Source organism: Penicillium subrubescens, assembly GCF_028828155.1.
Source record: "Penicillium subrubescens strain IBT 31985 chromosome Unknown utg000006l_segment0_segment0, whole genome shotgun sequence".
In the NCBI taxonomy this organism is placed as follows: domain Eukaryota; kingdom Fungi; phylum Ascomycota; class Eurotiomycetes; order Eurotiales; family Aspergillaceae; genus Penicillium; species Penicillium subrubescens.
Genome location: NW_026643156.1, coordinates 88,103 through 101,149, shown reverse-complemented (window position 1 = coordinate 101,149; position 13,047 = coordinate 88,103). Strand labels below are relative to the sequence as shown.

Below are 13,047 nucleotides of genomic sequence, written 5' to 3'. Positions count from 1 at the left end.
AATGTCTGGACACAGCGGGCCCCTAGGGTATCTCAAAATTATTACTTAGTTCCACTATTTGTTACGCTTTGATGATCTTCGTGATCCTGAGGGGCTTTTCGGAGCTTGTTTTTCCAACTAGTGTAAGAACGCCTCGGGAAGTTTCCCTCCGCAGGTACTATGTATTACGCAAGGACCGGGATTATCCCGGTAGTAGCCAAAAGAGATCTGGCACTAACCGTGGTTTTGGATGGGTGGGAAATGTGGCGGTGAGACCAGGGAAAAGACCGGAACCGTCCCGGCAACTCGAAAACTAGATTTAAAGGTAGCTATGGAACGATAAACAAACCAGCGGCCTCCTGTCCGACACTAAAGATTGCTAGCCTGGGCTACTGTTACAGGGACAAATTCTTGCGCCGAGATTTGGCTTGGTTTTATTCGCTAGAAGTACTATATCTTCTCAGTAATAATACCAAGATACGTTTGTAACAGTTCGAAAACGGGTATACAACTGCTTGGTATCGATAGACATTTTCAATTTCCACTATAACTTATATATGAATTCAAAGATCCACTTTACGCTGACGTATGCCCCCTAGTACAAAAACAATTCTTATTGACAATAGGGGCATTCACTTAAGTTCTACCTAAGACGTATTAATAGTATTTGGGCCGCTGTTTACTGGAATCGTAATCTATTTTCGCGGATGAGGTATCTTACGCAAGGAAAAAATGTGGGAGAGAAAGAATCTTCTTTATCTATCGATCTAGGAATCTCTTAAAGCTAGGAGAAAAACACGACGGGAGGAGATGATATAGCCGTCGAAGATCTGAACGAAACTTCCTGACCACAAGAAGAAGGGGATTTGATTAACAATATATAATTCAAGTCGACGGAAAGCTACCTGCTTACAAGGAAAACAGGGGATATAGAAAGAAGCTGATCCTGGATAAAGAATCTAAACTAGGCCGGAAAGGAAGAAACTCTGTCAGAGAGCTTTTCCTGTATTCTGAGCGACGGTAAAGATAGCTTTCAGCGGCTATTTCGGCGTATAAAACTCTCCTAATAGCGGTGGCTCTATTCTAGCTATTATAGATACAATTTAGTTATTAGCAGCCGACCTATTGTTCGATGCTTCGGACTCGTAATTCTTATAGTTATGTGATAAGAACGCTTCACTGATAGTTAATAATTGTGAATCCCTACTCCTGCTATTATAGGTTATACAAAACTACCGTATCTACGATCGGTAGTGACTTATATAAAAAACCCCTTTTGATTTTGCCTAGGCAATAGCCGCGGCAGGAAAAACATTATATATTCTATTTGCTGTTAGTAGGGTCTAGATTTGTAACGAGTCGTATACATTAGTTAATATTTGATAGTGCAGAAGGGTTGTTAAGAGCACGCTTATTCCTATAAGTCGTTCTATCAAATAAAGACTTGTGCTTCAAAAGGTTTAAACCGGAATTAGAAGTCTGTAAGTACCCGCAGCGTATAATGAATCATTATTTACTGAATACTTCAATGAAATCTGAACACCAAATTTTATTAGAGGCCCCTTAGAGCCTTTGCTATTTATATAAATAAAAAGTATATTTCTTTCTAGATAAAGTCTTGTCGAGGATACTTTCGTGAAAATAGCGTACCGTTAGATTGTGAATATAAGTATCTATTCAGGCGTTTAGGAATTCTGATAGGTGATAGTTATTAGTATAGCTCTGCCGGTATAACTGGGCGCTATTGTAGAGCATCACCGGCTATAAGCCTACACTAATATCAAAATTGCTGTAGTCTGTGTCTCAAAATAAGGTTCTTAGGATTTTGTCTTAGGACTTGTGGAGAGATTTAAGGATGCGTATCCGAGAATGCCAAGTACTCTTGAAATTGTACCTCGATCGCTATCGCGGGAGTATATAGATAATCTGTTCAAAAAAGGACATAAGACGAATCGGTGACCTCTAATTAGACCTGGGCAGAACCTATGGGCCGGCCCAAATGGGTCAACCCATTTAGGCCCATGGGCCGAAAAATCGATTTCCTGCCTATTCGTGGGCCGGCCTATTTGGCCCATTTGACCTATTTTAGGGCAAAAATCAGTGTGCATATAGCTTTCATAGCTTATGCAATTTACGCGAACTATTGGCTGTAATGCTACCGTAACAAGATTAAGTATACTTCAGTTGAAAGGGGGTGTTTTAATATTACTACAGAAATAAACTATATCTCATATCTATCTAACAACCTTGAACGCTTTCGAACTCTTCCTGAAACGCGCTGTGTGTTTTGCTTAGGCAAATCAGGCTCTCCTTTATGCGTAGGCTCCTCCTTAGGCTCGTCCGTAAGCTCTTCTATAGGCTTAATACTCCTTCGCCTCTTCGAATTATATTGCGAAGGGCCCTCCTTATTGTCACTAATCTTTATAATATCCTCTTGCGTACGCTTATCTATCTCTTCTTGTTAGAGCTCTCTCTCAGACTCACTTGCGTACTCTCGAACGAAAGCAAGCTGCTCCTCTTCTAGATCAAACCGAATACCATATATAAGAAGCATTAGATCCTAGATAGTACTCGATTGTAGTAAGCCACGACGATAGTGGCAGATATCGCGCGCAGAGTTAAAGAGACGCTCTACGCCTGCGCCTATAGCTAGGATAGAAAGGGTATCTCGAGCGAGAGCTGCGAGTACTAGAAATCTATGCTTATAATCTCTCTAGTATTTGCGCGGCGGTACTAATACTGTGCCTACTTAATGAATTAAGATTAGAAAGAGAATTTAGTTCAAGAATATATAATACGAGAACTACTTACTACTCTTAAGATACTAAGTAAGCTTAGAGACTAGTGTAGTAGGCCGACTATTACGAGCGAGTAGTAGATTAATCTTACTCGTAGGCTTCGCGCTTTGTATACCTCTAGCCCGGGAGAGAGAGCTATAAACACTATCTTTGTAATATTTTACTCGGTCTTTGAGACTTTGTTTGTATCGAGCAGTAAAGTCTTTTTTATTATCCTACTAATCTGGGGTTTAGAAGAATTCAAGCTTATACTGCGGCGCTAAAATAGTCCTAGTTAAATATATATCACTAAGACCCTTAAGGTTAGTTATTGTGTAGTAGTCTCTAAGCTTACTTTTAGCTAATCTTAGAGCCTTAAGTATTTGTTATTTCTATCCGATCTTCTTCCGTTGTAACTGGCGAATACGGTTCTCTAAATAATCAAAAAGACGATTATATATACTAAAAACAGTATAAATCGTTATATCTTTAGTCTTTAAGAGGGTAGTAGTGAATTTGTAAAAAGGCTAAGTAATACAGATTAGGTAATCAATCTGCCGCTACTTATCCGATATAACCCGAAGATAAGTATAATAAAATTCAGAGCAGAACGTATTAAAGATAGGTTATAGCTTCTTAGCCCGGCGGAGTATAAAGAATATCGAATTCTAACGTATCCGTACGTCCTAAATTAGGAAGAAAGGTGTATTTAACTGGAGGTTTTGGAAGGATTCGCGGCGCTAAGGGCTTACATTAATAAAGATAGCGAGGTTTCGGATCTTAGTAAGAGATTGTGTAATTAGTATTTATTCGATAGGTAGAAAGAATAGTAATAAGATTAAACCTTTTTTAATGTGTTTGCTATACTATACTCCCTTACTATTTAGCGAGCTATTTTCGTATACTCTTTAGACTAGACTGTGTCGATATTCTTATTCACTAGGTTAGCTTTTAGTTAACTAAGGAGCTGCTTTAGGCTTAACTGGATTATATAGGCGAGGTATAGTACTCGGATAAGCTGAGTATTAGAGCCTAGGCCCTAAGATTGGAGAGAGTCTTGCAGAGATAAGATAAGAGTCGAATTATTAGACGTATTATTAGTTATAACGGCTAATACTTGCCCTTTAATCTTATACTTTTCGAGCAGATTTAGTACTACTATACTTAAATAAGCCCTAGTATAAACACTAGTAAGAGGCTTAAAGCCTAGCAAAACCTCCCGATATTCCTAATTAGCGTTAATAAAATAACTAGACACTGCTATAAATGTGAAGGGCTGAAGTAAGACTTAGATTCAATCTAACTAGGCCAACATGCTGTTTACAAAAAGCTTAAGGAGGGGAAGTTAATCCCGCGCGTTCCCCACGTCAACATACCAAGGTCCCGTGATACACGTGACCAACATCGGGCACTGGCCCGTGACAATACCCCCTCCTAGTCGAGCTCGCTAGGGGTGCGACGACATGGGTTTCGGTGCCGATTTGCTGGCGAATCACATCCGAAACGGGGCCGTACTGCTCTTCAAAGGCATCCAAGGCGCTACAATCTTGCACTGAGTCCAATGTTTGCCACGTCTGTTCTGCCCATCCTCTCCATTTCACTAACGCTTCGTCACGATATCCTCGCCCAATCTTCCTCCGTCGTACGGCTAGGATTTGCTCCACATCGTATTCCTCTTCTCCATCAACTAGTAGTGGTGGTGGCTGCGAATCGTCTACTAGCTGAGATGGGAACGGGTCCGTTGCTGCTGGGCGAACTAACTCGATATGGAACACTGGGTGTATGCCAGTAGGCACATTGAGTCGGACGGTGAACGGTGACGGGACGTCTACCACTCGGTACCGAGCATGTAGCCAATCTAACTTCTTTGATGGTCGTTGTGTGCGTACGTTCCGAAGGTTTAGCCAAACCCAGTCATCCTTTTTATAGACAGGCGCGGCCTGTCGACGTCGGTTCGCTTGTTCTTCTTGAAGGACCTGTGCCGAAGCGATAGCGGCCTGGGCCCAATCGGTGGCTTCTCGTAGGCGATTCACGAACGTTTCGCCTGCCTTTCGCGGTGGGGTCAGGGCGTCTTCTAGCTGCCCTGCTTCGTCAATGCCAATCGGGTCAACATGGTAGCCGTGGGTGAAGAAGAATGGCGAGATTCCAGTTGAAGCAGCATCACGATTATTAATTGCCACGGCAACTATTGGCAGTAGATCCTTCCAGTTATCCTGTGCGTACGTCGTGAACACACGTAGGATTCGTTCGATCTCTTGATTAGCACGCTCTGTTGCGCCGTCGGTCTGGGGGTGAAAAGCAGTGGATAATCGGCGTCGAATCGATAGCCTTTCGCATACTATTTCCCAGAAAGAGCTCACGAATTGGGGGCCGCGGTCGCTTACAATCGCTAGTGGCACCCCATGATGCATATAGAAGTGTGTAAGGAACGCCTCTGCTACATCTTTTGCCGTTGTATTCTTCATTCCGATCAGAATCACGCCCTTCGTCAACCGGTCTGTTATTGCCATGCAGTTCGTTACTCCTGTAGGTCCAGAGGGTGGCAACTCGGTGATAAAGTCCACTGATATTTCGGCCCAGATTCGCTGGGGGATTGGCAGTGGTTTTAATAACCCGTGTTTCGTGTCTCGCCATACAGAGCTTCGTCCACAAACTGTACAGTTCCGGAGGAAACGTCGTACGTCTTTCGCCGCTCCTGGCCAGAAGAACCGTCGAGACAGTATCGAATAGGTGGCGTCTCGCCCAGGATGTGCCGTGACGTGTGAATCGTGGATCTTCTGTATAATCCCCGTGCGTAGAACCTCGTTGTCGGGAATCCAGACCCGTTGCCTAAAATGGAGTACCCCTCGATCGTCTAAATGGCACTCCGATAGACTTGTCTTGATGTTCGTTTCGGCGGCGATTCGGCGCTCCCCCGTTAGCAAAGCGTGGGTGATTCGTTGGTAGATCGAGTCGGACGCCCTTGCCCTTTTCCATTCTATCTGGAGTTCTTCTTCTTCAAAGAGAGGGATGTTTCTCTCGAAATCGATCTCTTCGTTAGGTTGGTCGTCGGCTGATCGAGGGTCTAGCCGTCCCGTTTTGACCTTGACCCTTTTGAGTAGCACTCGGAAGCGATTCGATAACCTTTCGTCGGTGATACTCTGTGGCATATCCTGGCTTCGTCGTGATAGTGCGTCTGGCCTTACTGCAAGCTTACCAGGGCGATAACGGAGATCGAAATCGAACTCTGTTAAGAGGTCTGCCCAGCGCATCTGCCGTTCGTTAAGGTGTTGTGCTTTACCGAAGTATCGAAGGTTCTTATGGTCCGTTACGATAGTGAATCGGGGCACCATCTTCAGTTCCGGTCTCCATTCGCGTAGGGCCCGTATAATCGCCAGGAGCTCCTTATCGTGGATCTCGTAGTTCGATTCTGCTGGGGATAGCTTCTGGGATAGATAGGCGCATGGCCGTAGTTGCCCATCGGGCCCGTATTGCGATAGAACTGCTCCAGTAGCCCAGCCAGAGGCGTCAGTTTCCACGACTGTTTGACGATCCTCTTCGAAGTGAGCTAGGATTGGTGCATTTATGAAGAGTTCCTTCAATTCTATGAAGGCTAGTTGGCAGTCATCGTCCCATTTGAAGAAAGCGTCTTTCTTCATAAGCCGTGTTAATGGTGCCGAAAGGTCGGCGAATCGAGGTATAAACGGCCGGTAGAAGTTCGCGAATCCAATAAAGCTTCGCACATCCCGTATGGACTTCGGTCTCTCCCATGCTCTAATAGCCTCTACCTTCTTTGGATCAACATGGATCCCCTTTCCAGCTTCGACGATAAAGCCAAGGTATTTCACTGACTCCTGTTCGAACTCCGACTTCGCAATGTCACATTGTAGGCCAGCATCTATTAGTTTCTGCAGCACATCGCGGACCTTTCGGCGGTGATCCGCTAGCGTTCCGTTGGTGTAGATAATTATGTCGTCCACGTATGCCGACACAAAGTCGTCTAGGTACTCTCGTAGAGTTTGATTGATATACCTCTGGAACGTTGCCGGTGCACCAGTTAGCCCAAAGGGAGTCACGTTCCACTCGTAGAGCCCGTATCGCGTCCGAAATGCTGTCTTCCATTCTTCTCCAGGGTGGACACGAATCTTATGGAAGGCTGCGATAATATCAAGCTTCGTGAACCAGCGGGCATGGCCCATGTTCCGTAATGTCTCTCGAATCAGCGGTAGAGGGTAGCGATCCTTCACTGTTCGTTCATTCAACCCTCGGTAATCTACGCAGAATCGTACGCCACCGCCTGGCTTCCTAACTAGTAGGATTGGTGCTGCTGCAGGCGATTGGCTCACGCGTATATAGTTTTTCCCAAGTAGGTCCGTCAACGTTTTTCGCAGGTAAAGAAGCTCTTCCTTGTTCATGCCGTAGAGAGGACCATACGGTGGTGGCTCTTCGACACCGTTTCGGTCACGTTTCAGAGGGATCTTATGGTCGATTCCTGGTCTATGCGGAGGCAGCTGGTCGGCTAGCTGTTGGCTAAAAGCGGCCAACCATCGCCAGTAGTGTTTCGGTAGCTTATCCTTTGGGTTAATGTGCTTCTTAGGGCGGAGTGCTCTCTCGATGTCGTCTAGTGAAACCTTGCCGATTCGCAGGCGATCTGCGTCCGATACGCTCTGCATAAGATGTTGGATGTATGATGCCTCGGCCTGCGCAACGCGTAATCTCTTTACTCCAATAGGCCCAATAGTGCGATCCGCGCGGTTCCAACATCTAGTTCGCTCTCCAGACTTCGTGAAGATGTCTAGGTATCCTTTCTTTGCCGAATATCGTCCGTTCACCTCGTGTAGCCATGGGTCCCCAAGTATCATACTATCGCTTTGCGGTTCGATAATATACGCGAATACCCGGCCTTGTTGCTGGCCGTGGACATCGAGGTCGAAATAGGTAACATGGGTGATTTGGTACTGATTCGGCACCACTCCGTCAAGGATTCGTGGCCGTATCTTAATGCGCGGGAGGTCAAACGCCTGGACTAAGGACCCATTCACTGTTGCATAACAGCGGCAACCGCTGTCGACAAGAGCTTGTGTAAATTGAATTCCATTCACTCTAGCATCGACTATAAACGGTAGTGTCTCACGTTCCAGTAGCTTTTCGACCCCCTTTCGCTCCTGCTCGCGGCTTAGAACAGGAGCTACTCTTTTTCCGAATTGTCCTCGGTGGTCACACTCTCGTCGTCGGAAGTCGTTAGATCTAGGTCACTCGTAGGCTTCGACCTCTTCACTTTAACTGTGCGCCCCTTTTCTTTCTTGCTCGAGGAAGTAGCGATACGCACACTATTCGGCCGTTGTGCTGGTAGTAACGCGCACCTCGCGATAAGGTGTCCAGATCTCCCGCATCGTAAGCATTTCCCTTCGGCCCGTCGCTGATCTATCTCGTCCTGGCTAACCCATTGAGCTTGCTTCGGTGTTCCACTTTCGGGTCGGCGGTGTTTCGTGTGTGGTTCGGCACGGTTTACCGACACGGTCGGTGCCCAATCCATTTCGTCGCTATTCTGCCTAGTTGAGCGCGGACGACGTGTTCGTTCCTCTCTGTTGATATTAAGGGCATCCATATCCGAGCTGATCTCGTGGAGCCGGGAGATTAGGCCCGACGAGGTAGCAGGGATACCTCGATTCATTAACGCGTTCGTCATGGTCTTATTGAGCGCGCTAAGAAGGATCTGCCTTTTTGCTTCGTCGTGCCATTCAAGAGCGTCTGCATCCGCGAACTCCTTCTCTAGTCGGGGAAGGAATCTAGAAAAGCTCATATCCTCTGGTTGTCGAATCTGGTGGAGTCGTCTTGCTGCGCGTGCCTTAATATTCGGGTCTCCGTAGATACTCTCAAGGAAATCGAGCAAGGCCTGCGGTTCGCCAGTGTTTCGGCGGAGTTTCACAAAGGTTCCAGTGTTCTTCCATGCTAGCTTCTCTAGTCTAGAGAATACGTAGATAAATTGATCCTGGGGAGAACCAATAGCTTCACCGTCCACGCTAAGCTTGTTCTCAATCGAAATTCGCCAGGTTGGCCAGTCGCTCGTGCTTCCACCGAATGGTTTTGGGTCTGGTAGGCGTGGCTTCGGTCGGTGAATCGTCTCTGTTCGGGGGGAATCGGCACCGATTCGGCGGCCGATCGCGCTGGTGTCGCCTGCTCTTCGTTCGTTGTGGTCGTCGTTGCGGCTGGTGAGGCCTGCTGCTCCAGCATTGCCTCGAGGCGACGCATCCGCTCCTCTTGAGCAGCATCTTGCTGGTGACGCCGCTCCCTTTCTTCGTTCTGCATAGCCTGGGTCTGTGCTATCTGCTGTAGTAGCGTTCGCGCCCACCCGGGAGGGCTTGTCGATTCCTGTTGCTGCATTGCTGCTAGGGGTTACGTAGCGTGCCGGTAATGCTTCGGTCGCTTTTCGTCCAATGTTCTAATATGCCTAGGAATTGGGATCTTCTAGGGCTTTCTAATACGTCTCGAGCGCTAAGAGATCTATGCGCGAGGATTCCGTTCCGATGTGTGTTCGTCGCTGAATCGCTGGGGATTCAGGGGTGTTTCCAATGAGTGCCTAGGTCGCTTTCCTAGGGCTTTTCCAATGACCAATGATACTTCTGGGTGTAGAAGGAAGCTTTTTGTATGTGAAGGGCTGAAGTAAGACTTAGATTCAATCTAACTAGGCCAACATGCTGTTTACAAAAAGCTTAAGGAGGGGAAGTTAATCCCGCGCGTTCCCCACGTCAACATACCAAGGTCCCGTGATACACGTGACCAACATCGGGCACTGGCCCGTGACAATAAAGGCCTGTTAGAAGGGGGAAGTCTAACAATCTAAGCTTATTAAGAGCTTTGCCTTTGGCGGGAGCTTCCGAAGTATCTCTTTCTGCTGATCTTATGCTTTTGTTTGAATTCGACGTTGTAAGGTTCTTCGAGAGGGAAGGCTTATAGCGGTTAGCGCTTTCTAGGCTAGTTGTAGAAGCTTAAGAAATTCAGGATATTCGATAGTCGCAAAGGGAAGCCGTAGGGTAGTAATTATAGAGATTAGTTAGTATTCCTAACGAGTCTTACTAAATAGTTCTAGTGCGGTTTTTGCCTAATAAGCAGGAAAGTTAGCTTCTATCTAAGAACTGTTGATCTAGGGACTTGCCTGCTTCTGTAGTAGGTGCCGGATACTTAAGTAGCCCTTTGTTTTGTATATTGCCTGTTCTAGGTGTCTTCGTAGGGCAGTCGTTCCTTATTTCCCTGCTATCCCTGCTTTAGTATAGACTATAGAGTTCGGATAATTTAAAATAGCTCCGTAGTACTTGTATATTACCTTAGGTTACCTAGTAATAAAATAGGTAACCTATTCGAAGTTAGCCTATATACCTGCCCGCTAGCCCTTTCGATCCTAGAAAGTAGATTAATGCTTAGAGTACCTGCTCTATATCTGAATCCACTAATCGACGAATTGTTCTTTATTTATATCTTCGTATATAACGTAGGTTTGCGCTGGATCTGTAGAGCGCTTAAGAGATAGGGGAACAGAAAGAGGCGGAGGAAGGGGAGTTATTTAGCTTATAGAGTGCTCGGGTGCGATACTTTCGGAAAAAAGATAGGACGAATTATTAAGCTCGCTACTGTCCGAAAGGGGTACTAAGTAGATATCTAATAGTTGAGATATAATAAGAGTTAATAAGAGAGCTTAATAATCCTAAATGAAAGAGAGATCATAGTTCACTATAAGAGAGGAGAGAGTAAACCCTATATTTTAGTTAAACTGCAGTCTTTAGATAGCCTGAGTACTTACGATAATGTAGTATGCTAGATATAGTCTATATAGATAGCCCGAGATAACGCGTCTGATATCTTTCGCGATGATTGGCTAATTAATCTCCTAGCCCTATATTTAACGATCTCTTATTAGTTAGTCTAATAGGCCGGCCTATAGGCCGGCCTACTAGCCTTCGAAATTCGAGTAAAGGCGTCCCCCCGGTTTTTATCGAATCTACAACTTTTTTCTCACTCTTCTGCGTGTACCTTAAAATAAATTTAACCTACTCCCTGCGCTAGGATTATGAAATAAAAGGCTTTTATAAATAAATTAGACTATTCTCCGCTATATAACACTAAAAACCCTACACAAAAAAAATGATATAAATGATATCTATCCAGATGTCAAAAAACTAACACTTAGAGCAGAAGGATACACTCAATTATTAACACAGAGTTATATATTTCTGAGTTAGACGGGAGTAAGTAAGTCGTAATCTATTCTGTAATTTGCTATAGCTAAGGGCGAAGAATTGAGACAGCTATAAATTACGCTAGTAACTTTAGATATTTTGTATATTAATTATGTATATCTAGGGGCTAAATAGGCTAAATAGGCTAAATCGTAGGCCGACTGACCTATTTATGGGCCGACCCAAATAGGTCGGCCTACGAGGTTTTTGTCTATAGGCCGGCCTATGCCCAGGCCTAGTCACGGTGTGTCACCTTGTTTAGAGTGTCTACGATCTCGCGTTTCTGCTGTCTCGCACAAAGACTATCCACTCAATTATTAGACTATGCCTGCTTAACTGTGTTATTTTTTAGAGCAGCCTTTATCTTCCTAAGGAGATCTTTGAGGCTTAGCTGGATTATATATACAATACACGGTACCCGAATAATAACGACATCGTTCGAGGGTTGTAGTGACTCAATCGCCTCGTGGACACTTGCTATAAGAGTAACGTTATTAGAAGCGTTATCAGTAGTTACCGTAAGCACTCGGTCTGTGATCTAGTGCTCCTGTAGCAGCTAGAGAAGCACTTCACTTAGATTTGCACCGGAATAAGATCTATATAAATACTTAAATCTAAGTAATATCTTATAATACTCCTAGTCTTCGTCCAAGAAGTATCCTGTAATTGCTATAAATGCCTGCCGAAATAGAGATATCCAGCAATCGAGGGTAAGTGATAGCTTCGCACTAGAAGGGAGTTTCTAAAGAATACTCTTTTGGTTCTTACGGACGAGGTCTCGAAGCTGCCGGCGTATAACCTTAGTAGAAGGAATTTCTAGTATTAATAGTGCTAGCCGGGCGTAAGAGATCAGATCACGAAACTCGGTGCGCTTGAGAAAAAGAAAGGGAAGATATAAGACAGTAAGGAGCTTAATAAGCTTCTGCTGCTAGACTCGCTCGTCAAATCTTTGTACTGCTGTATTCTACGCCTAGACGCCTAGGTTAGAGTTAGGCTGCTCACAGTTAAAGTCAGGTCTTAGATATACTGTATGCTCTAATGTAAGCTTAATGTTTGGTTTCTTGCCTATAGCTAAGGCCGCTTTCCGACAATTGATCCTATTGTAATACTTGTTTATTGAAGATATCCCGGAATAAGCCTATCCCGGGTGATCAAGCACCTTCCGATATTGCTAGTATATAACCCTAGGCTTTCTATCTTTCTTAAGCGCGACTTAATCAAAATTTTTCTAACACTATGTAGCTCGCTTCGTATCCTAAGATATCTGTTTCTTTTTCCTAAAATCGGTCTAAAGCTACTACTATACGAATTCGTAACCTATTTCTAGGGAGTACACAATGAATAATTAGATCCGATTAGGGCAAATCCGAGGAAGACAATTAGGTGCCGCTCGAGTCTTAGACGACAGAAGGGGGGCTCTTAACTTCTAGATAGGATAGGAGAGTAAAGCTGATTTCGGCTATTATTAGCAATATATTCAAGAAAATCCGAGGGTAGATCCCTATAAGCAGATAAGAATAGGTCAGAGACTTAGGATATAGTAAAAATAGTTAGGACTTAGGAGAGGGAAGACTTACTAGATTCCCTTTATAGTTTAGCGAAGAACTTAGGGGTAGTTAAGACTTATAGACAATTGTTTAACTCTGTAGACACAAGGAGATAAAATAACAGATTACATTTAATACTACTTATATTAATTAGCTAGAACTTAAGGATCGTGAGGGTGAACCTTAGGGTTACCCTTAGGGTAACCCTTATAACCCTTAGGTTTATCCTCGCGACCCTAGGACTTTGGCAGGACGTAGTTGGACTTAATTAATATATTTCGCTCAATTTTGATAAGTATAAGTATCGAGAGAGGGAATAATATATACTGAATATAATTAAGTCGGGATTTTCGGAGGTTTGAGGCTAAATAATATAAATATCAAAGTTCTCTAGATTATAGTGCAACTAGCGTCTATAATCAAAATATATTTCCCTAGTGTTACAGGCGACTCTTTCTAACTCTTCTCAATACACACTACAATTGTGTTACTAAGACAGAAAAAAGTATTAATCCACTATTACTAAGCAAG

At 44.4% G+C, this 13,047-nt stretch overlaps 1 protein-coding gene across 1 annotated transcript; it reads right to left on the bottom strand.

The window, feature by feature from the left end:
- Positions 1-7,923: 7,923 nt before the first annotated feature.
- N7473_008583 (uncharacterized protein) lies at positions 7,924-9,119 on the bottom strand (the record flags this gene model as incomplete). Its single annotated transcript, XM_057154523.1, is given in 2 exon segments — positions 7,924-8,701; positions 8,713-9,119. The coding sequence occupies 2 exon segments, from the start codon at positions 9,117-9,119 to the stop codon at positions 7,924-7,926; spliced, it is 1,185 nt and encodes a 394-aa protein (XP_057005653.1).
- Between the last annotated feature and the right edge of the window lie 3,928 nt (positions 9,120-13,047).